The sequence below is a fragment of the Diprion similis genome, chromosome 6 (assembly GCF_021155765.1).
Source record: "Diprion similis isolate iyDipSimi1 chromosome 6, iyDipSimi1.1, whole genome shotgun sequence".
NCBI lineage: Eukaryota > Metazoa > Arthropoda > Insecta > Hymenoptera > Diprionidae > Diprion > Diprion similis.
This window is the reverse complement of record NC_060110.1, coordinates 18,618,358-18,641,614: the sequence shown is the minus strand read 5'-3', so window position 1 is coordinate 18,641,614 and position 23,257 is coordinate 18,618,358. Positions and strand designations below refer to the sequence as shown.

Here is a 23,257-nt window from a genome sequence, read left to right as displayed (position 1 = left end):
ATAATCATGGTAAAAAATACCGAAATTTTCCCAAATTTGAAAGTACATTTGCATTTATTTGAAAGGCCAACCTTTGCAAAAATGCCACAAGAATATACACACGCGTTTTTAATATTTAGTGCTCAAAATCCACCATGAAAAAAACAACATCAAGCACGGCGCTATTCTCGAGTGATGCCCAATTGCGAAACTGCGACGTGCTGTTTACCAGATATTTTTTTTACTTCATTTATAAATCAAATCCCGACGTTCATCAAATAAAGCGTCTCGTTGCGTCCGAATCACGAATCTACTTGTTTGTTCTCATATTAAACGTGACGTATATCTGTACCAATTGAAAAATTACATTATTTATATGTGTGTTCGGTTTACTTTAATACGCGTTAGCGCTATCGCTTTGTAATAAAAGTAAGACGAACTCCAGAAAATTCAATAACATGATTCTTACACTGCACTCGTCGCAATTATGTTTATGTAAATAGAATCTCGAGTTATGTTCTCCTCGCATTCGAGAGTACATCTTCTTTACACCTACATCGCATTAAAATCTGCATGATTTACTTCAAACCAAGCAGCATTGCACTGTTGTACGAGGTAATGAGTATTATTATCTATATATACGAAGATAAGATTATTCCTATCTAAAAACATTGCAAGAGGAACTATGGTTTCTGGTACCGAACTTGAAATTCTTACAAATATTTGATGTTGTTTTGAAGATTTCTTATCATTTCTCGAGAAATGAAGCCTGAAATGCATTTTGGCACGCATGAAAAATATTAGCAATTTTGCGGACGAGATATCTTTTCGAATTGTTATTATTTTAAAAGCGCTAAACACGTCTTGATTTACCTTCCGAGATCAAAGTACATGTGAATGATCATGTTAATAAATTACAACTAGTTTCTTCAAAGTCAAGATTGAACCACTTGCATATGCGTGTGCAGTAGACTTTCTTCAAATTTCAATTGCACTTGCAGTATAATTCAATACAAGTGGCGTATCACTTCGTGAACTATAAGCCGCAGATACCAAAACGAATCTCTGATATCTTAGAAATTTCATATTTTGTGATTGTAGTATCGCAAGTCTTGGAATATGACGTTTATGCCGCAACTAATCAAAACGGATTGAAAATACTTCGAAAAAATTAACATAACTGGTATTCTGATACCACGTAATAGGATCCGAGCTTTGTTATTTCCATACGCAGTTCGTGTATGTGTGCGTCAATGATATTGATGTCATGTCACTAAACCTAGGCTGACTACACCGTTTTTTCGAAATGAGACCAAAGCGATGTGGTCAGTCTAGATTTTGAGAAATGTAAATAGATATATAGATAGATATGTAAATAGAAATAATACTGGCCTGCACACTGTAACAGTGTTTTATTGCGTAAAAGAAGTAAATTTTAAGTAATAAAATTTGTCTTTTAGATCCATGTTTCACACGGCTACATAGGTTGAAAAGTCGAATCAATTAAATTGTGTTACGATAAGTGATGATTGACCACTGAAGGAGACATTGTTCGAATCTTATTTTCTCACTGAATTCCAGATTCATCCATGCAAAAAAATTTCATCCTCACCAGAAGAGACTAATTATAGACAAACTATTATAGTACAGCAATTCGAATTCGCGCATTCACCTAATTCATCACTGAATGAGATTATAATACGACATAATCAAGGGGTGTTTCGCTGAAAATAAAGTGACACCATGATGACATATTTCATGATTACTTACACTTGATAGTGATTATGAGAGATTATGTTATACTCAGTTCAGTATGATTTTGGAGATTATGAAATCATTCGGAAAATATTGACACGACATTTCCCTGAGCAAAACGCAACTTATGTACATAATACATCTGTTTAATAAACGACTCTCTTGTGAATGTATAAAAATACTGGATTGATCATTATACATATTTTTATTTCAGTTAGGAAGTTCAAGATGCATACTTCCTACAAAGTAAAGAAAGTTCAGAAACTTTCTGCAACTAGAAATGTCTACACTACACTGATATTTTTTGTCAACGGTAAAGAGGTATGAGATAACTGATATCTTGAACTGCAATCTACAAAAAACGTTGCTACAAAAGTTTTAGAAATAATTTATCACAACATCATTATTTCTTTCACAACTTTGTAGATAGAGGATGAAAGCGTCAATCCCGAGTGGACATTATTGTACTATCTGCGAAATAAGTGTATCCTTTTTTCCGAAAACTGACATAGACACTAGCAACAAATCGTGTTATTAAAGAATCCTTTCAGCAGTGGTGATGAGTTCGTATAATCAAGTTAGAGTCAAGAATATTCACTGCTGAAGAAATATTCCACAGATTTTGAACAGTATAATCTATTCCACTATTGAAAAGAAAACCTGAACAGTAAACACAGTACGATTGTGTGGCACAAAACTGGGCTGTGCTGAAGGTGGTTGCGGTGCCTGTACAGTGATGGTCTCAAGATACGACAGCTCTGCACACAAAATTGTGTATCCTTTAATAGAAATGTTTTATTGATAACTGTGAAGCATATCGTCATATTGGCAAATTATATGCTCATTTATTTAAACAGATCTCTGAGTCATACACCTTATATTTCTTATATTGAAAACTATCAGTCATCTAGCGGTAAACGCATGTTTAATGCCTGTATGCGCCATGCATGGCATGGCAGTAACTACAGTTGAAGGGATAGGAAGTGTTAAAACAAGGCTGCATCCTGTTCAAGAACGTCTTGCCAAGGCTCATGGATCACAGTGTGGCTTCTGCACACCTGGAATTATAATGTCAATGTATGCCTTGTTGCGATCAATTCCAAAACCTACTATGGAAAATTTAGAGATAGCATTTCAAGGTAATGTGGTAAATGTTGGGAACTTTTCATACCGTACTAACATCGTTGAGACACAAATTGTTACTACACAGACTAGACAAAGTTGAGAAATAATGTTTCTGTGCGAGTGATCATATACTTGATCAGCAAAATTATTGATGTAATTTAGCTCAATATTACTGAAATTGTTTTGTAATTATTTCAGGCAATTTGTGTAGGTGCACAGGATACCGACCGATCATAGAAGGCTTCCGGACTTTTACAGAAGAGTGGGAACAATCTCAAATTCTGTCAAACATGCAGAATAATGGAATGCTGAATGGCAAAAAAACCTGCCAAATGGGAGATGCTTGTTGTCAAAACAGCAATGCGCTGCCTCAGTGTGGAAAAACTAGTCAAAACGGAGATGCCTGTTGCAAAACAAATCCCACCTCTACATCTGATAAACTGTTTAATTCGACAGAATTCACACCCTATGACCCTTCCCAAGAACTTATATTCCCACCAAAGTTGAAGGTAGGAACAATTATGCAAGTAATTATTTTTTACAATTGATAAAAAAAAAGCATTCATTGTGTTACGTTTAGTTTCGAATAACTAATTTGTAACCTTTATTTCTGATACGATTACGTGTATCTAATTCCATATAATTTGATGTTCGGCATTTTACTATTAATAGATCTCGGACGAACTTGATAAGCAATATTTGATATTTAAAGGAAAGAATGTGACATGGTACCGACCAAATCAACTCGATGAATTGTTAGCTTTGAAAAAAAAATATCCAACTGCAAAAATTATTGTTGGAAATTCCGAAGTCGGTAAGTTAATTTGTTTCACACTCAGTGTTACTAAGATTTCATATCATCTCTTGATTATCTTGAATGCATTTGGTTTAAGGTGTTGAAGTCAAATTCAAGCACTGCGTGTATCCTGTGCTGATACAACCGACGATGGTTCCTGAGATGAAGCAAATAATAGAAACAAGAAATACCTTGAAAGTGGGGGCAAGCGTAACTTTGATTGAATTAGAAGAAGTTCTTAAACATCAAATAAGCAAAAAACCAAGTGAGTCGAGAATTTTAAAAACTTCGCGTTATTGAAAGTGTAATCATGATGCATACGCATGAAGCATTTGGACGACCTTATAATTTACTGAATATGATATCGATATTTCTTTGCTAATGAACACGTGAGTTATTCAGAATGAGTATTGATTATTTTCGTTTACAATAATGTGCACTATTTTACAGGATTTCAGACAAGGATATTTAGCGAAATAGTAGCTATGTTACATTGGTTTGCTGGAAAACAAATTCGCAATGTTGCTGTAAGTTCGGATAAGTATTTCAGTTATACACTGAATTTCCCAAAACATTAGTATTTTCTTTTTTGCAGGCTGTCGGTGGAAACATAATGACTGGTAGCCCAATATCTGACTTAAATCCTATATTTATGGCTGCTAATGTAACATTAACCTTGCGCAGTCTAGACCGAGGAGAAAGGGAAATTCCGATGGATCACACATTTTGGGTTGGCTATCGTCGCAATGTTGTTTTACCGGATGAAGTTTTAGTTTCTATTGGAATACCTTTCACAAAACAGGTATGATGAAACATCATTATTTTAACGAATAGATTATCAGTAGCTTCATTTGTTATCATTCATGAGATTGCGAAATAATGATGAAGAAAGCATCAAAATGGTAGTAAAATAAACGAAAGTATTTAGGAAAAACGTAATATTTCAGTATCAGTATTTCGTTGCCTACAAACAAGCAAAACGACGAGACGACGACATTGCTATTGTCAATTCTGCAATAAATGTATCATTCAACCCAGGAACAAATGAAGTTCAGAATGCTTTCTTGGCATATGGAGGCATGGCACCGACTACTACATTGGCCAGAAAAACGTGTGAGAGCATGATAGGGAAGTACGTGGTACATTAAGGATAATTTGACAGAATAATACAACACACCTCTGCTAAGTACTCCATGTTCAATACGAATAACACACATCACTTTTTAGAAAATGGGATGAGCCACTACTAGACTCAGTGTTCGATTCGCTTATGATAGAATTGCCATTACCTGGAAACGTCCCTGGAGGTATGGTACAATATCGTCGTGCACTAACTTTAAGGTGCGTATGATTAAAAAATCTTTCGATGACAACACTCAATTCCTACCTGAATATAACATGCATAAGTGAAAAATGATACTGCTTTCAGTTTATTCTTCAAGGCTTTTCTCCAGATAACGAAGTACCTCAACATGGACTCAATTGGAGTAGATTCACTACCCAAAGAGCTGAACAATGCTGCTGATGGTTTTCACTACAAACCTCCAATGAGCTCGCAGTATTTCCAAGTAGTATGTTGCTCTCCAATAATAATGACTTGAGTTTACATATAATAGTAATTCAAATCTACTCACAAGATGGGAGTAAACCTTGTTACTATTCATCATACTTGATTACAGGCTCCCAAAACTCAAGAACGCACTGATCTAGTTGGTAGGCCAATCATTCATGCCAGTGCACTTAAACAAGCTACAGGCGAAGCCATTTACTGTGACGACATGCCAAAATTCGTTGGAGAGTTATATCTCGCGTTAGTTATTTCTACACGAGCACATGCAAAAATAATTAAAATAGATGCGTCCGCAGCTCTAGCTCTTAAAGGCGTTGAAGCATTTTTCAGTGCAAAAGATGTACCGGATGATAGAAGATGGATTGGTCCTATTTTCCATGATGAGGAATTATTCATATCAGAAAAGGTAATATAACATTATTAAATGTTTATTCACAGAAACTGGTTAAGTGACACAAAAAGTTTCAAGAAAAAAGGACAAACATATCATTCTTACTGGGTGTCTATAATTAACATTTTATTCAATGTTAGGTAACTAGTCAGGGGCAACTGATCGGTGCTATTGTTGCTGTTGATCAAGCGACGGCGCAGAAAGGCGCACGAATGGTCCAAATTGAGTATGAAGATCTCTGTCCAATTATTGTAACAATTGAGGTAAAGACAATAAAATATTGAATGTCATTCTACCGGCATTCTGAATCATATAATCTAGTTTTCACTAAACAGGATGCCATCAAGGAGAAGTCATTCATCTCAGATACTCCAAAACGGATTGTGAAAGGAGATCCAGCAAAAGCATTTGCAGCAGTAGACCATGTTCTAGAGGGGGAAGTCCGAATGGGTGGACAAGAACATTTTTATCTGGAGACACATGCTTCTATTGCTGTACCTCATGAAGAGAATGAAATAGAAGTTTTTTGTTCATCACAGCATCCATCGGAAATTCAAAAACTTGTAGCGCACGTTCTCCACGTCCCCATCAATAGAGTAACTACTCGTGTTAAACGCATGGGTGGTGGCTTTGGAGGGAAGGAGTCACGTGGAATGTTAGTTGCGCTACCAGTTGCTCTAGCTGCACACAGGTTTGTGATTTTGTAGTATGGATTGATTAACGTTGTATAGAACTAAGAATGATTTGATAAATGTCTAAATCTGATTAGGTTGCAAAGGCCAGTACGTTGTATGCTTGACAGAGATGAAGATATGATGATCAGTGGTACCCGGCATCCATTTTATTATAAATGGAAAATTGGTTTTAATAGTGATGGATTAATAAAAGTTGCACAAGTATACATTTACAATAATGCAGGATATTCAGCCGATTTATCATCATCCGTAAGTTGAAAATTGAAGTAAAATCAAGTAGATGCAAACTACCAGCATAAAATGGTCCGTTATATAATCATTAACCTTTAGAGGACGGGGGTGGTCCCTATAGAGACCACCTGCCAAGTCAGATAATTGTCTTGAGAAGTTGAGTGAACATTTAAGACAATTTTAGAGAAAATCGATACTCTATTTGAACTGAAAAATTCCCCGTCCTCTAAAGGTTAAATTTGCTTTCATTTCACTTGTTTTCTGTATATGGTAATATCTATGATGTAATAACAATACTCATGATATATAGATACTTGAACGTGCACTGTTCCATTTCGAGAATGCCTATAAAATCCCATCAGTAGATCTATATGGTTACATGTGCAAAACCAATTTACCATCCAATACGGCTTTTCGAGGCTTTGGAGGTCCGCAAGGTATGTTCGTAGCGGAGAACATGATACGACAGGTAGCTGATTTCCTCAAAATGGATACCGTAAAGGTAATTTTCGTAGCATTCTTATTGATAGCACTCTGCTTGATTGAATTACTTTTTGCATACTTCATACGATTTATCGAGATTAGTTCATGTCTAGAAAATTATCATGGATAATTGCTAACTTTTCACAACAGGTATCTGAGTTGAATCTGTACGAAGAAGGAAATTTGACACACTATAATCAACAACTCAATCATTGCACAATTCAGCGATGCTGGCACCAATGCCTTGAGACTTCTGATTACACGAGTAGAGCTGCTGCAGTTGGAAATTATAACAAGTAAGAAATTGGTTTTTAGTCCATCATCTATATCCTACATAGTGGCACCATCAAGTAACACACTGCCAAACATTCGTAGTAGCTAGTATCACAATAAATTGAATACTTTAATGTCATGCAAATTTTCCGTATAAAGACAAAACAGGTATAAAAAAAGAGGGATTGCGGTAGTGCCAACAAAATTTGGGATTGCCTTTACAGCTGCATTCCTTAATCAGGGTGGCGCATTGGTTCATGTCTATACAGATGGCTCTGTATTAATGAGCCATGGTGGTACCGAGATGGGACAGGGTTTGCATACCAAAATGATCCAAGTACGTTTCAAGAACAAGACGGAACTACATTTTTGTATTCGTAGATTCTTCAATTGGAATTTACTTTTAGGTTGCAAGCAGAGTACTCAAAGTAAATCCAGAAAAAATACATATAGCAGAAACGTCGACTGATAAAGTGCCAAATACATCTGCTACTGCAGCCAGTGCAGGATCTGATCTCAATGGAATGGCTGTCATGGTAAATACAATAACCGATTGGTAATCCATAGTAGAGTCATGGAAAGTTACTGCTAAGTAGTCGATTATAAATAATATTCCGTACGTTTCTGGCCACATTTTAGAATGCATGCCAACAAATTGTCGACCGATTAAAACCCATTATGAGTGCGAACCCAGAAGGTACCTGGGAAGACTGGATAAGTACAGCTTATATGCAAAGAATCAGTCTCTCAGCGACTGGATTTTATGCCACTCCGGATGTTGGATACTCTTTTGAAACTAATTCGGGCAACCCATTCAATTACTTTACGTATGGAACAGCATGTAGTGAAGTTGAAATTGATTGCCTAACGGGAGACCATCAGGTGCTTGCCCTTGTTTGACGCTAGACGTAAAACAATTTATTGTATTAACTAATTACGTGTAAGTTTGCTAATAGAAAAATCTTTCAGATTTTGCGGACAGATATCGTAATGGATTTAGGTGAGAGTTTAAACCCTGCCATAGATGTTGGCCAAGTTGAAGGTGGGTTCATCCAGGGGTATGGATTGTTTACTCTGGAAGAGTTGATCTATTCACCAACTGGAACACTATACAGCCGCGGTCCTGGAGCCTACAAAATACCTGGCTTTACAGACATTCCTATAGAATTCAATGTTTCTCTTCTGAAAGGGGCTCCAAATCCTAGAGCGGTTTATTCTTCAAAGGTGCGACATAATAAAAATAGAAACATTTTGCATGTGGGTGATTCATCAAAGAGCTACTTTTAGCAGAAACTCTGTTCTTTAAATTTTAGGCTGTTGGTGAACCCCCGTTGTTCCTTGCATCTTCGGTTTTCTTTGCTATTAAAAATGCAATAGAAAGTGCACGGCAAGATGCTAATGTTACAGGTTACTTTAGATTTGACTCTCCAGCTACCGCGGCTCGTATCCGTACAGCATGCATTGATCATCTAACACAGAAGGTAAGAACTCGTATGGTGTAACATAAAGGTACACGATTTAACGAAAATTATTCTCATTTTATGTACCTACAGCTAGAGAATCTCGACAAAAGTAACCCATGGAACGTTCCACCCTAAATGAAGAATTGCACCATAATACTCATGTGATTGTCACTTTTGAATTTCATCAAGTATGCTAGTGAATAAATTTTCATGAAGCTTCTTCAAGTATAAATCCATTTTTGTAGATTTCTACACTTTGCATAGAACTTTTTCAAGAGATAAAATTTTATTTTGCAACTTTGTGTGAAATAATGTATGTAAATGTTACCAAGTGTTACATATCAAAGGAAAAACATCCTTAGAAACATAAATGCGCTAACAAGGACTGGTTGGTATTTGTACTATGACAGCAGTACGAATAAGGTATTGAATAATAGAAAAAATTCACGAGTTTTATGAGTTAGAGTTCTGTTTTTCTATTAAAGATAGTTACTAAGAATAACGTTATGATGTTACATACATGACCGATATCTAATATCAATCTTAAAAATCAATGTATTATATTTGTTTTTCCACTGGGAATGATACAAGGATATCAATTTGATGTAAAAAAATTATAAATTATGCGTATAACAAAGTATATAATATTTATGTATAATAAACGAAGTAGTATACATTTTTTCACATGTACATGTATTAATTTAATCAATAATAGTTTAAGTGATTAGTTCCAGACTTTCTAATTTGGTTGATGACGGGTCATGGGTTATTAGCTAGATATTAACAGAAAACGAATGAAAATGAGAAAGTAGACATCCATAACTATCGCTAACATTCAACAATCTAATATGCATATTTGAATTTACTGAGCATACATAGAGGAATTTCAAGTACATAATGCGAAGATATATTTCACAATAGGCTGACTCACATGAAAATGAACCGTAAATGGTCAAAAAAGCGATTTGGGTTCCGATTCCACTGTATCACAGGTGGTGGACGCACACATGCAGGTCTGCATCTTGATGAAATTAATTAGGCCATTCGTAGACGAATCTTCGGTCTGGACAGCACCATTATGATACAGCATTGGTAGGATTTTCAGTGCTAGCTGTTTACCCAACTCCACACTACACAATCAATTAAATGCTTAAAAGCTATGAGCTTTAATGAACGCAATCAACCCATTTGTTGACGAATCATGGCTGGTAATCGTGTCGTTGTTTTTAAGCTCGGGCTCTATAGCTTTAGCCAACTGCTTTCCCAATTCCACACTGTATACAAAACAGAATTTTAAAAAAATGTATACAAATTCTTTATCTGATTTGTTAAATTTACAACAATTTTATATTATGTTTGTAGTTTGTCATCAAAAAGATAATGCACAATAACAAAGTTAAATCAAATTAGACTCCTTCCTAGCCATACCGAATCACTCTTTTTTGTGATTTTCTTAAAATTGATCTATCTCACATATTTAATATTAGGCATGTGATTTTATTTCGAAACAAAAATAGTTCAAAAATAATTAAATCAAAAACAATTCTACTCACCCCCACTGATCATATGAATTAATGTCCCAAATGACTCCTTGTACGAAGACTTTATGTTCGTACATTGCTGAAATATATCAATAAGATTGAATGATTATACATCTCGGTGTTCAAAATTGAATAATCAATTATATGCTATTATTGAACTAACCGATGAGTGCTCCCAAAGTAAAGGGAGTAACTCCCTTAACCACAATGCTGTTTGTAGGTCGGTTTCCTTGGAATACTTTGTGCGGCAGTATGGCGCTCAATTCCCCTGGACTCAAACCAGCCTTTTGCAGTTCTTCTTTCGCCTCAGACTCGGTCTTGCCCTTCATTAACGCTTCAGTTTGAGCTAAGAAATTAGCTAGCAAAAGTTTGTGATGTGTAGTTCCTTGGACCTGAAATACAGAAAAATTTAATTCATTATTTACTCAAGACATATATTGTTTAAACTAGGTATTAGAGATTGCAACAGATGTTCATCAATTGATTGCCTACACTTGTTCCACTGATGAAGTACATGTTTCTTAATAAGTTCATTTGCAAATCCACACGTTTACTTCAGTAAGATTTTGCAACAATTGAACGTACAACATTATACAGAAGCCTTTACATTATTCTAATTGTAAGAAACATTTCCAATGATTCACCTTGTTATGTGAGATAGCAGGAGCTATAAAATCTGCTGGTACGAGCCGTGTACCCTGATGAATTAGTTGATAAAATGCATGCTGTCCATTTGTTCCAGGTTCTCCCCATACAATCGGGCCTTAACAGAATGAAATTAACGTATATTCAGAACATATTGTCATTCTGACTGATAACACACATCTGATCATAATAATATGCACGTGTCAAAAAATATTTTTACCTGTAGTGTAATCTACTGTTTTACCAGCTCGAGTGACATACTTTCCATTACTTTCCATGTCACCTTGTTGGAAGTACGTAGCAAATCTATGCAGATACTGATCGTATGGTAGTAGCGCATGAGTTTCTGCCCCATAGAAGTTGTGATACCAAACGCCGAGCAGTGCAAGAATTACTGGTGCCTGGAATATGAAATTTCGCAGATTAGACAGGCGAGGTAAAGTAGCGAAGGTGTTAATATTAGTTGAAACACTAGCTTTTGATGTATTATTATGTTTCCACTTCTTACATTTTTTTCTAATGGAGCTGAGTAAAAATGTTGATCCATGAAGTGAGCGCCACTCAAAAGCTTTTCAAAGTTTTCAAAGCCTATAGCTAGTGATATGGAAAGACCAATAGCAGACCATAGTGAATAGCGACCTCCAACCCAGTCCCAGAATCCAAACATATTCTTTTCATCAATGCCGAACTCTTTAACTTTTTGTGTGTTTGTGGACAGAGCTACAAAGTGTGAAGCCACAGCTGCCTCCTGTACGGAAAGAAAAATTGTTATTAAATGATAATTAACGATACTTTATTAGATATTGTAGCAATCTCATGGAACCCAAGAATTCTGACTTACACTCTTTAAATGTTCCAAAATCCAAAGCTTAGCCGATGTCGCGTTGGTTATGGTTTCTTGTGTCGTAAAAGTTTTTGATGCAATTATGAATAAACTGGTCTCAGGATTAATCTTCTTCAGAGTTTCTGCGATGTGGGTTCCATCTATATTGCTCACAAAGTGAACTCTGGGGCCAATATGATACGGCTTCAGAGCTTCAGTCACCATCAAGGGACCCTAAGTAATATTTATTAATTATTTCAATCGATACTAACACTTATTGGTTTGACACTTCATATTTTAGTGTTTGTCTTTTTTCTTTAGATAATACACATATATTACAATGCTAATGAATATTATTGTATCAGTTTTACCAGGTCAGAACCTCCAATTCCAATGTTTACAACATCTTCAATGGGTTTTCCTGTATATCCAGTCCATTTTTTGGTAATGACCTGCAACGATAGGGAAAAAAACGAATTGTAACAAATTTTCTTATTCTACAATGAATTCAAATGCGAGCCAGTATGTGTGCCTGAAAAAATAATTTCTCACCTGTTCAGTAAACTCTTTCATGTGATTTAAAACCCCGTTCACATCTGGCATCACATCTTTGCCATCGACAAGAATTGGAGTATTTAATCTATTTCGTAGGGCAATGTGCAAAACTGCTCGATTTTCTGTAAAGTTGATCTTTTGTCCAGAAAACATGGCATTTCTTGCTGCTTCTATCTTACGGGCACGGGCCTATTTTATATCAACAAAAATTTCCAACAAGGTTAGCATTGATTAAGATACACGAAAATCGAAACAGTGATATAAGATTTCCTTTGTACGATGTCGTCATGATGTAATCTTTGTAATTTTCAATGAATATCAATGTGTTGCTCATTTCTTATCAATAAGATTATCTGAATGATACAACAAAATTTCACATATGATTACATTAATGGACATTAAAGTTTTTCAATTTCGTATCTGATGTCATTAATGATGATGATGAATTCTATACGTAATATCACATGACCCGGACACTTTATCACAAAAAATTAAATGCATATGGTTCAAAACAAGTCATAGTATAATGTTGATAACACCATGATGAGTAATAAATTTTTATAGCGACAAGACATATTTCATAAAATATGAGTATAATATTAGTCCTGCTCAAATTCAGGCCATATATAATACGAATTGATAAACAAAGTGCCTTTTCTTATATGAGAGCAGATAAGAGGTACTTTGAAAAAGCAAATCTTTAATGTCAGGCAAAATCTTTCAACATCTCTCACATTATTAAGCTACAAAAGATGTTTGATGTAATTTTCAAATATGCCCAAATTTCATCGCCACTTTGTGTTTGGGGATACATACCAGTTGAAAGAGTAGTGAAAGAACTTCGTCATTAATACGATTTTTGGAATAGTCGAGTAAAATCGGTCCATCCTCAGGTGTTTGGATTTGGAGACTGAAATTATTAATATGTGTAAAACAGTGTAAAGAAGTGCACAGTGAACCTGGATAGAATTATAAAAATCACCAGTTCAACAATGCGATATTCAATCTCCACGTATAACCAACAAAATTACGTGATACGTGAAAGAATCAATTAATCTCAAGTCAATGTCCGTGAAAAAAACTAATTGAAACTGAATTAAAAAACGCTGAGCTCAATGCTCAGAATGAAGGTCGCCGCAAGGTCAAATATAGAATACGTGACACTACACACCTGTATTCTTCAAATCGACCAGGATCAGCTTTGAATAATTCGTATATATTGATTTTGCTCCCCTGGCTGTCGTACAACTGCTGTAATTGTAACCACGTAGGTTCTTCCCTCAAATTTAGTTTGGGTTCCATTTTATAACCAAACAAAATGTCACTGCACTTGGTTCGACCTCTGATGCGCTACCAACGACCAGTCCACTCGGATGCTCTCTTCGAACTCTTCTGAACTCTTCGGCTCTTGTCCACGCTTTACGTGTAGCCTGACCTGACCTTCACCTATGCCTATCAGGATTGGTCAGGTGTTGCGTCACGTTACGCACGCGCACGGGACTTTTCCGCCGGTCAGGATCAACAGACCATCTGTGTGTGTTTTACGATCATGTTAATAACCGAAACTCGCTTATTATAAAGATAATTTCAGTTAAAATTGAATTCTGAGAGTAAAAATATACTTCTCAACTCGTAGAGTATTTTTATATCGATAATGCTATGTTCCTCATAAAATTTCAGTATTCATATTGACTCTACTGCCGCAGATTTTGAATTTCAAATCATACTCACATCACGTCAAGAAACTGAAATATTTCGTCATCTCTCACTAGCTATTGATTTGGTAGAGGCTTGAAGGCAGGGCTAAGTCTAAAAATCAGCATAAAAGTGACGCAACCAATGAGAGCTCGTGAAACTATTGCCCTGTCGCTAAAAATGACAGCTCATTTTTTTATGTCGTAAAATGTGGATATTATTTGAATATATTTTAATTACCTTCAATTCTCTTTTGGTACCAGCAGGACATAAGTTTGTAAACAAAATTTGAAAACACCTGTGTTCATGATTTATTTCAACAATTTTGTATGTACATAGAGGATTATTTGGGATGATTTGATTGTGACAGCAATTGTGAACAGCGTGGTAGACGCAATGAAGCACTTAGAAAGAAGCAAGACATTTTCAAAGAACCAGCGACCTTGTTTATTTCTAAGTATAGCCGGTGACAGTAAAGATTCACCAATACATAGCAAATCACATTGTTTAGTAAAAGAACTGGGAGCACGGCTCGCACACTCTGTCCCACCGATACAGCGGATCAAGATATTGCCATATCGCGCATAAAGATCCATTACATTGACCAGGAAGGTGTTACATTTGATATTAACGTCGACTACAAAAGCTGCGAACAGGTTCCATTAACTACTATGAACAAGAATGAAAAAAACTTGCATGCTAATAACGATACAACGAATGCTAAAACTTGCAGCTTTGCTGTACGTAAAGAACAACCAATTCACCATAATTTACACGCCCAAGAAAATCTACATTTTTCAATAGCTGCTGAAGGGTCACAACTGGGTTATGGAACACATGATAAAAGTAATACTGATGTGTCAACAGCAACAACAAAACAAATACCTAAAAATTTGATAAAAAAATGTCCTCATATTCATGAAAATCTGATAAAGGATCAAACCTACAAGCGTTGGCCAGAGCACTTCAACGAAGTCGTGCCTAAATCTATAGAAAAACCAAGACATAAAGTTTCTGATAAGCAGGAGGAAAAAAATTCCAAGATTTCAATTTCAAAGGATAAATCAGAGGTGAAAACTATACGTAAAAAACAGTCTAAATCAACAGGTTATAAAGAAATTCTCAAGAATGAATCAAATGACTGTCAAAAAACTTCATACAGAATAAACGGGGAAACGAAGTCACCTAATGCAAAGGAAGTGTCTTATAAAACTGTTTTGTCCTCAGATCCGCGTATCAATCCACAGCAAGTACCTAGAGGCAAAAGGCAAAAGGGAAAAGAGGGAATATTAGCTCATGGCACTGAGAAGATTCTGAAAAAAGTTAACAAGAAGCAAGATGTCCATTTCTCGAAAAAAATCTCAGCCAAAGCCACCATGCAGGAAAAAATCGAATTAGATAAACAACGAATTAAAAACAATGTAGAAAACTTGAAAAAGAGTTACGAAGCTAAGAAAAAAAATCATCAAAAAATTGTTGAAATCAAAAAGACTTTACAAACAAACAATGCTTGTGACAACCATGATGGTATCAGCGCAAACAATGAGAACCATGGAGCAGCTCGAACAAGAATTTTCAGTCATAAGAAGTCTATACATGTGGATAAAAACCTTTCCTCCTATAAGATTGAATCTAATAATGTTAATTCTGCAACTGAAGAACAGCAAAAGCATGAGCCAAAAAGTAGAACAAGTGATCCGACCAACTTGAATTGTACAAAACATTGTATTGATTCCAATCGTAATATTATCCAGCCGAGCAAGGGTGTGAGAATATGCTGCGAGAAAGATGTTTTAAAAAAAACAGAGATTCAATCGATAGCGAATTCGATGGAAGCATCGAACTGTGATTGTGATAGACTGAAAAAATTGTTAGTTGCCAACAAATTCTCATCTATTTCTGAAGACAAAACAGTGTATAACGCCAATTCAATAAATTTTGAATGCTATTCTGATCAGCCAGATCATAAAGGACCTAACAAACAACAAGACTATAGAAATCATACTATTAATGCAGATATAAAATTAACCCAACCAGAAAAAGATAAAAGCAGTGTTAACGATGATGCAAAATATAATCTAATGAAAACCTTAATACATCCAGCATCTGGAATTGATGATTTTCAAGGATTGAATAATAATACTACCAAATTTTTAGTTTCCGAACATCAATCGAAAGATGGTCTGGCTAATTGTAGCGATGAAAGAACTAAAGGTGTTCACAAAAACTCCCGGAGCAGCAACAGCATGGTGAATGTTGAAATAGCAAGCTTATCAAATATTGTCAAGCAGTCATCGGACAATTTGAGTAATATGGAGAGCTATGAGACTTTGAATCCTAGTAAAATCACAACATATTTGAAGAAACCATCAAGTAACTTCTCAGACGAGATAGCGTCGAATTTGAAAATGAATGGATATAAATATTCGACAAAGCACAGACGTTTCAATCATAAACAGAAAAATATGTGTTGCAATATGGCACGTTACATTGAAAGAATGGTATCGAACGAGAAAAAGTATCAGGAACATGAGAAGAAAGGTGATCCAGAGCGAGAAAAAGTCAAAATAATCATCGATGAAAACACCCCTAAAACCAGCCGAATAAGAATAGTTAATGATAGATCCAGTGTCAGTGTTGTTTGTCATGGCTCGGAGAAAACATCTCCAAGCGGAAGGAGTAACAATACAACAGCAAAAAATACTGAATCCAGCGGAGGAGAAAGCAGTGGCTATAAATCATATCACAACGATTTGAGCACGAGATATTTTGATCCCTCCGATCAAGCCAAAATCAACTCGGGTGAGCAGCAACAAATTGAACATACTACAGAAAGAAAATTTCACAACACTCAAACTATTCTGTACCACAATGTTAAAGATGGAGGGTTTGAAAGTACCTCCGATCCCTTGCATATGGATGATCCTGTCAATACAAAATACAATGAAATTCGAGAAAATATTGAAAGGCACCCAAATTTATGTCTAGAAAAACTCAAGAAGCGGGATACTGAAGCAAAATACACTCCATATGATACAAATAAATATTTGTCTGCATTTACCAATTGTATGGACGTGTATTTACCATGTGAAATTACTGCTTATCAGACGGAAGAAGTGAATAGAAATAGGATTTTCCAATTTAATAATCAAGAGCTCGAGGAGAAGGACGTAGATAATGCTGAGATGCGAATTGGGAAATATTTAATAGAGAATAGTTCAGATTCAAGAGATGAGTTATCAGAGGATGAAGAATCTAGTGAGCAGCTAAATTCTGCGAGAGATGACAAAATTGGCAAGGATAAAGTTATAGTGCTGAAGGAGCCAGATAATGTGGCACATAGAAGTTTAGAATACATTGCCAGTAAGCGTTTCCTGGATCTAGATAAAGCAGAAAGACAAGACAGTTTCACAGATATACTTACAGCACCAGCTCAGCATAGAATCATCACATCACTACAAGATGTAAAGCATGAAGAGATTACAGAATCTTGCAAAACATTAAGGAGCACAACAGATTTAAAATCTGTGCTAGTCCACAATAAGGGTGCTGTACTAGTGAAATCGAGTATCAGTGATATTGATACAGTCTCTGGCAATCCAAGACTCCACCCAGTGAAAAAAAAAATCGTTCTAGAAACGAACCCAGGATACAAGAGAATTAAATGTTCGAAGCGATTAAAAACAAAAAATGAAAACTTAGATGATTCAAACAAAGTATATGAGCTATGGACAAATAATAAATCAACTGCTAATAGCACCGATAATGAATCTCAGACAACCAGAAGGTTCGTTTGTGCAACAAATGACTCGAAGAGATGCGGTACAAAGAAGTATAAATTCAATATATTCAGAAAGGTCAAATCATGCAAGAGTGAAAAAACCATCCATATTCCTCTTGACCAGCTACCAAAACCACCCCCTTCGTTTTTCGAAAACTCTGCACCCTCACAGTCTACAATGTTGTCGTCAACGACTGATACTGATTATTGGAAGTCAGATACTGTTTTAAATCCCCAAGAAAGTGCTGCTTTGCTTCGAACAAATTCTGCCATAAAAACTTACGCCAAACCGATCCAGACAAATTATTCCAAAAGAAATCAAACAGCGGCTAGTCCTGAGGAAAATCATGATCATTTGCACATTCAACCGAACAATCATGTTTCAACTTCACACAAAGACACCGAGACCCATTTGCAGTTATCACCTGCATATCCAATAAATCAAAGACAACTTACTGCACCCAATACTCTGCATACGGCTGCACCTGCACCTCCCTCAGCTCTACCGCCACCTCATCCCTTTTGTTGTCCATTTGCTCCATACATGATGCAGTACTGGCAAAATTATCAGCAACCACCGCCGGCCTCGAAGCTTCCACTTCCTGACAGAGATTGGCAACCGACTGTCAGAAGGAATGGCAATGAGCCTCCACCTCCGGATATGGTTCCTATTCCATGGTTCCCACCAATGTCAAATGTACATAATCACCTACCACGTGGTGAAACGAATTTTACAATGTCAAATAACATACACGCTCAACCACCACCTGAGTGGCTAATGATGCCTAGAGGGTACGCACCCTGTCTTCCATGCAGTAATACCACTGAATCATATTTGAAGAAAACCGATTCCTCAGTTTATGAAGATGATGAACCTCCTGTTGAAATTAGCGAGAATAAACAGGATGAAAAAAAGAAAAAAGTATCTAGTAAATTGTTCAAAATATTTCGAAGAAAAAATCGAGCTGAAATGGACACATTGGACGAAGATAGGAAAAAAGTTGGTGACAATCTGTTATATTCGTTGAACAGCGTGCACATGTACAATAAAAATTCTGTAATGTATGTTGAAGGGTAAATATAATCGATCTGGCTCGGAACCTAAACTTGTTCGTAAAGTACAAGTGGTAGAAAATGAAGAGAAGAACACCGCCGGTCAGAGCATTTGGGAATCTCCGGATATTGCTGGAATCGTAAGACATAAAAAAGGGAGTACTAATTATAAGTGAGTCTGAAGCCTGATGGATCAAATGTAGGTAACCCCAGAGGAAATTGGACGATGCTTTCGCAGAGGTTTTCGAGCAGATGGGTTAACCCTGGCCGGGGACGAGTACTTGTGTACAAGAGCCCCAAGTGACACAACATCAGAGCAGGAGGAGATATTCAATTTCTCTGACCATGATACGCCTCTTGATTTTCTATTAGCTCTTGGATTTAGCGTTGATGAAGCTACTGCTGCAATTAGGGATGACGAAGTACGAAATCGATTTAAAGCAGCCCTTACGGAGGTAAGCTATAATTTTTGTTTCTAGAGAACGCATTTGATTTATACATATTGAAGGCACGCATTTGGGTCCCACATATTGCAACAACTCAAGGCACGCTGCTCTACCTACTTGCAATGAAAGCGAAGCCGAAAGTGATGCGATATTTCCTGCAACTGGTGGAGTCGATTGTCAATAAAAGGATAACTAACGCCGTCAAACTGGATGGTTTTTATTACTTTATTGTAACCCTAAATATAAGATGTCAATATCACATTTCTAAATCATTATATACAAGTTAATTTGATACTTCTCACATTAAAAGATATTTAGGAAAGATGATATTGATGATATATGAGGTATATTTTCCATGAAATAACTATCTGTTGCATAACAGCAAAGTAGGAATTATAGTAATTAGACATTCAAGTAACGTAGTCAGTAGCTTTGAACTATTCCATTCTGACAACATATTATATATTTACTAGATAAGCTAATGAAATAAATACATCATTTGCTATATAAAAATTATATTTTTCCAAGAACATTTTGAAAGAAATTAATTGAGAATAAATTTCTCAGCTCTTGGGTTGTACTTAATTCTCATCATAGGAATTTGTGTAACTTGATACTTGATTACGATCTAAGGACATGAGAAACATTGTTTACAGCCTACCTGAAAATTTTGGAAAAGGTTGAAGAGGGATACGTGTCTTTTGTTACCCTATTTGGAAAAGATAAAGTACGTAGCATCAGATTTTAAGTTAAAAATGTGTTAAACAAATTAATTTCTTAATACCCGTAGTCGAAATTCTCACAGGGCAACGAAGATGACGAGGATACTGCAATGATGGAAAAACAGCGCCGTCGTATATTCTACACCATTTATAAATATGCTGAGGCAGAGGTAAGCTTGAAATTGAAATATACTGTCAGTAAATCATGAGTGCTCTCGCATTTATTGGACGTTTCACATAAGATTAATCAACCTCACAACTTTCATGCTTTATTTATACTGGCAAATTGGAGTATAGCTTAAAATGAAATAAATGGATTTTGTTTGAATACGCAGGCAGAAGAAGTGGGCAAGCCACTGACAAAAGCTAGTGTGGATCTTTTGCAATCTTTAGCAACACGTTATCGATCAGCTATTGGGCCGCATCTGCAACTCCTAGCTTGTTACATAGGCGAAGGACTATTGACGAAAGATGTTCAATTGGAAGCTGCTCTGATATATTTATCACGATTAGATTCCACCGACGTTCGACTCGCGGATTTAGAAAAATACTGTGGCATGCCAGTTTCAGAACGTCGCAGACTAGAGCAAGCTGCAAAAATGCTGCCTTAGGAAGATATTTGGTCGGAACATGTTTGTTTTCTTTAATTTTTTTAAGACAACGCGGGGACGTGCCAAATAGCGTCAAAGTTTGCGTATATTAACAATTAATACGAAATCATGTAAATTATATCAAACAATGTAGCAATTACTTGCGATTAAAGTGAATACTTTCAAACACGAAATAAAACATATGAAATTCATTCATAAGCTGTTGCTGAAAGGCTTAAATTGCTTTTTCTTCTTTTGTTATGCTTCTGTCACCCTCAATCCTATTTACATTTTACGTCACGTAAGCTGTTGACCGTGATGAAGGGATTTAAAAGGATTTACTTGACCAACAACCACAAGAATGAATATATTATACCTATATGCCGTTGTATATGCCAATGTTGCGTTATGTATTGCTCGGCTCGACAGCGTGTAAGACTAGTTCGATAAGAATTCATCAGAGGGCGTGAAAGAAGCTGAACCGCTTTCAGGACAGAGTCTACAAATCTCTGTGATATGAAATCTGTGACTGCGATGTGCGTACAAGGCTGTGTCAGTGGAATTTTGTAGTGATGTGGAACTTTGTTTTAGTGAAAATATGACGAAAATATATTTATTAACGAATATAGTTATAGTATCAGCAATAATTGCTATTTGTGCAATAACACGGTGCGATGGAGTTATTTCAGATAAACGGTTATGTTACGATGAGAAGTGCAATGGTAAGTGAAGCCATATTTTATACTTTTACAGGCATTTTATAGTGTACTCATTCCCAAATATTTACAGAACCTGTCTCCTTGGCTCGGACTTTACTTCGTTACAACAGCATCGAACCGTTGATGCTTTCTTTCCCAGCCAATGTAGAGGTCAGAATCTACAGTAAGGAAGCTGGTAGTCGACGAGACGTATGGGGTGCCGAGGTACAGTTTTCTATTTTGTTTCCCTATAAACGTTAACGTTGCAAACAGTTTGTTGAAACCATCATATTCTCAATTTGAATGCAACGTTTAGAACATACATAACATTAAGTGATGTCACTTCCTCTTTTTCATCCATTTTCTCTGTTGTAAAACTGTTTCTTTACCTTTTCGATAATATATAATAGTATTTAATCAAATCACAATGAAGGTAAGCAGGATATCGGATACCCAAATACTGCTCACTAAAGTAAAACATCCATTTCGGACCATCTTTAAAACAAATCGTTACAAAAGTACTGCTTTGTTCCAGATATAGATTGTATTAGATTGAAAAATGTATTTGACTAAAAGTCAGGATAATCTTTTATTGTCAAATGTAATCTAAGTAAAAACAGTGACCAGAATCTGCAGAACATTGTTCATAAAAAAATTGAAACACTTTATAAGAGTCCTCCAAAATAATAGTATTCCATATAGTAATCATGTTATATGAATAGTCTGAAGTGGCGTGTATTGTAAAATAATTTCACGCTAATTGTAAGTATATTTGAAAGGTCTCTCTGAACTGTTTTCTGTTATCCTTCTGACAGCTACATTCTATTTGACAGCATGCCATTAGCTATACAAGGTGCCGTGTTGCAGATTCTAAATTATCTCAGATTGCACTCTAAAAAGAAAAAAAAACGCTCCACCACCTTATGGAAGTTTTACTGACCAAACATTTGTTACAGTTAATTTATAGTATTTTCAATCTCAGATTCAAGCTCTGCCTTTGTTTTTTCAGTACTGCGTCGTAAATGGCTTAATGCACTGTTTCAGATACACGGTAAGCGTGGTTACTTACCAAAACACATGGTACGGGAACAGAAAATTTTGAAAACCAATTTGACTTATGAAGTGCCTACCGAACTCTTTCAACAAGAAGTTAGTGCAACCGATCAAACTAAAGTAGATGTTCCACAACAAGAAGTTGGTACTACGACTGATGAAACTAAGGTAGATGTTCAGCAACAAGACGTTGGTACCGATCATCAATTTCAAGGAAATGGTTCACAGCAAGAAGTTACTACGACTGATGAAACTAAAGTAGATGTTCCGCAACAAGAAGTTAATACCAATGATCAATTTTCCGGAGAGGATCCACAAAAAGAAGTTGGTACCAATGATCAATTTCAAGGAAATGGTTTGCAACAAGAAGTTACTACGACTGATGAAACTAAAGTAGATATTCCACAACAAGAAGTTAGTACCAATGATCAATTTCCCAGAAATGATGTACAACAAGAAGCTGGTACCAATGATCAATTTCAAGGAAATGTTCCACAGCAAGAAGTTGTTACTACAGATGAAAGTACAGTAGATGTTCCGCAACAAGAAGTTAGTGCAAGTCAGGATACTAAAATAAATGTTCCTAGTTCTGCTGATGAATTGCAAGTCTCAAATAATGTTGAAAATGTAGAAATTGAAGCAAATGGAGCTGTGAATAAATTAGAAACCTCAAGTGATGCAGGAAATGTAAAATTTGTTCAAAGTCAGGAAGGGTTTATCCCCACGGCTAATTTTTTCCATGCACTTGGAGTAGAAGCTGATCAAGAAAAATCAGAGCAAGTGTTGGAGGACATACAAAGTGCAACTCCATCCTATGAGGTTATAGATGGAACTAAAATTCCATTGATAGCTGACCCAGTATTAATTAAACCCAGCTATCCAAATTCGATTATT

General features: G+C 35.9%; 4 protein-coding genes across 5 annotated transcripts; 3 read left to right on the top strand and 1 right to left on the bottom strand.

Annotated features, from left to right (window-relative positions):
• The first annotated feature begins 1,948 nt into the window (after positions 1-1,948).
• LOC124407159 (xanthine dehydrogenase) lies at positions 1,949-9,714 on the top strand. Of its 2 annotated transcripts, XM_046883014.1 has the most exons (24): positions 1,949-2,055; positions 2,161-2,218; positions 2,412-2,508; positions 2,638-2,873; positions 3,058-3,371; positions 3,535-3,673; positions 3,753-3,920; positions 4,106-4,182; positions 4,251-4,457; positions 4,603-4,787; positions 4,883-4,996; positions 5,085-5,226; positions 5,335-5,631; positions 5,757-5,879; positions 5,952-6,307; positions 6,386-6,560; positions 6,853-7,044; positions 7,176-7,321; positions 7,458-7,635; positions 7,706-7,834; positions 7,938-8,180; positions 8,268-8,522; positions 8,612-8,779; positions 8,852-9,714. In XM_046883014.1, the coding sequence occupies exons 1-24, from the start codon at positions 1,963-1,965 to the stop codon at positions 8,894-8,896; spliced, it is 4,137 nt and encodes a 1,378-aa protein (XP_046738970.1). In that variant the 5' UTR covers positions 1,949-1,962; the 3' UTR covers positions 8,897-9,714. The 2 variants fall into 2 exon arrangements, with proteins under 2 accessions (XP_046738970.1, XP_046738971.1); XM_046883015.1 differs by lacking the exons at positions 3,535-3,673; positions 3,753-3,920 and having other exon boundaries at positions 3,058-3,368; positions 4,114-4,182.
• On the bottom strand, positions 9,220-13,741 carry LOC124407162 (glucose-6-phosphate isomerase). The gene is made up of 11 exons (XM_046883018.1): positions 13,497-13,741; positions 13,142-13,235; positions 12,323-12,514; positions 12,142-12,222; positions 11,789-12,004; positions 11,456-11,695; positions 11,168-11,348; positions 10,947-11,065; positions 10,466-10,694; positions 10,315-10,381; positions 9,220-10,035 (listed from the first exon to the last, which is right to left on the bottom strand). Exons 1-11 carry the CDS (start codon positions 13,625-13,627, stop codon positions 9,912-9,914), a joined length of 1,674 nt encoding a protein of 557 aa, XP_046738974.1. The 5' UTR covers positions 13,628-13,741; the 3' UTR covers positions 9,220-9,911.
• Positions 13,742-13,946: 205 nt separating this feature from the next.
• LOC124407158 lies at positions 13,947-20,828 on the top strand. The gene is made up of 7 exons (XM_046883013.1): positions 13,947-18,801; positions 18,875-18,994; positions 19,058-19,309; positions 19,363-19,513; positions 19,957-20,027; positions 20,106-20,192; positions 20,358-20,828. The coding sequence occupies exons 1-7, from the start codon at positions 14,692-14,694 to the stop codon at positions 20,631-20,633; spliced, it is 5,067 nt and encodes a 1,688-aa protein (XP_046738969.1). The 5' UTR covers positions 13,947-14,691; the 3' UTR covers positions 20,634-20,828.
• Positions 20,829-21,077: 249 nt separating this feature from the next.
• On the top strand, positions 21,078-23,245 carry LOC124406545 (transport and Golgi organization protein 1-like; the record flags this gene model as incomplete). The annotated part of the gene is made up of 5 exons (XM_046881980.1): positions 21,078-21,334; positions 21,402-21,535; positions 22,355-22,483; positions 22,532-22,646; positions 22,692-23,245. Coding segments are annotated over exons 1-5 (1,056 nt in total), but the record flags the coding sequence as incomplete, so codon positions are not given.
• Positions 23,246-23,257: the final 12 nt, after the last annotated feature.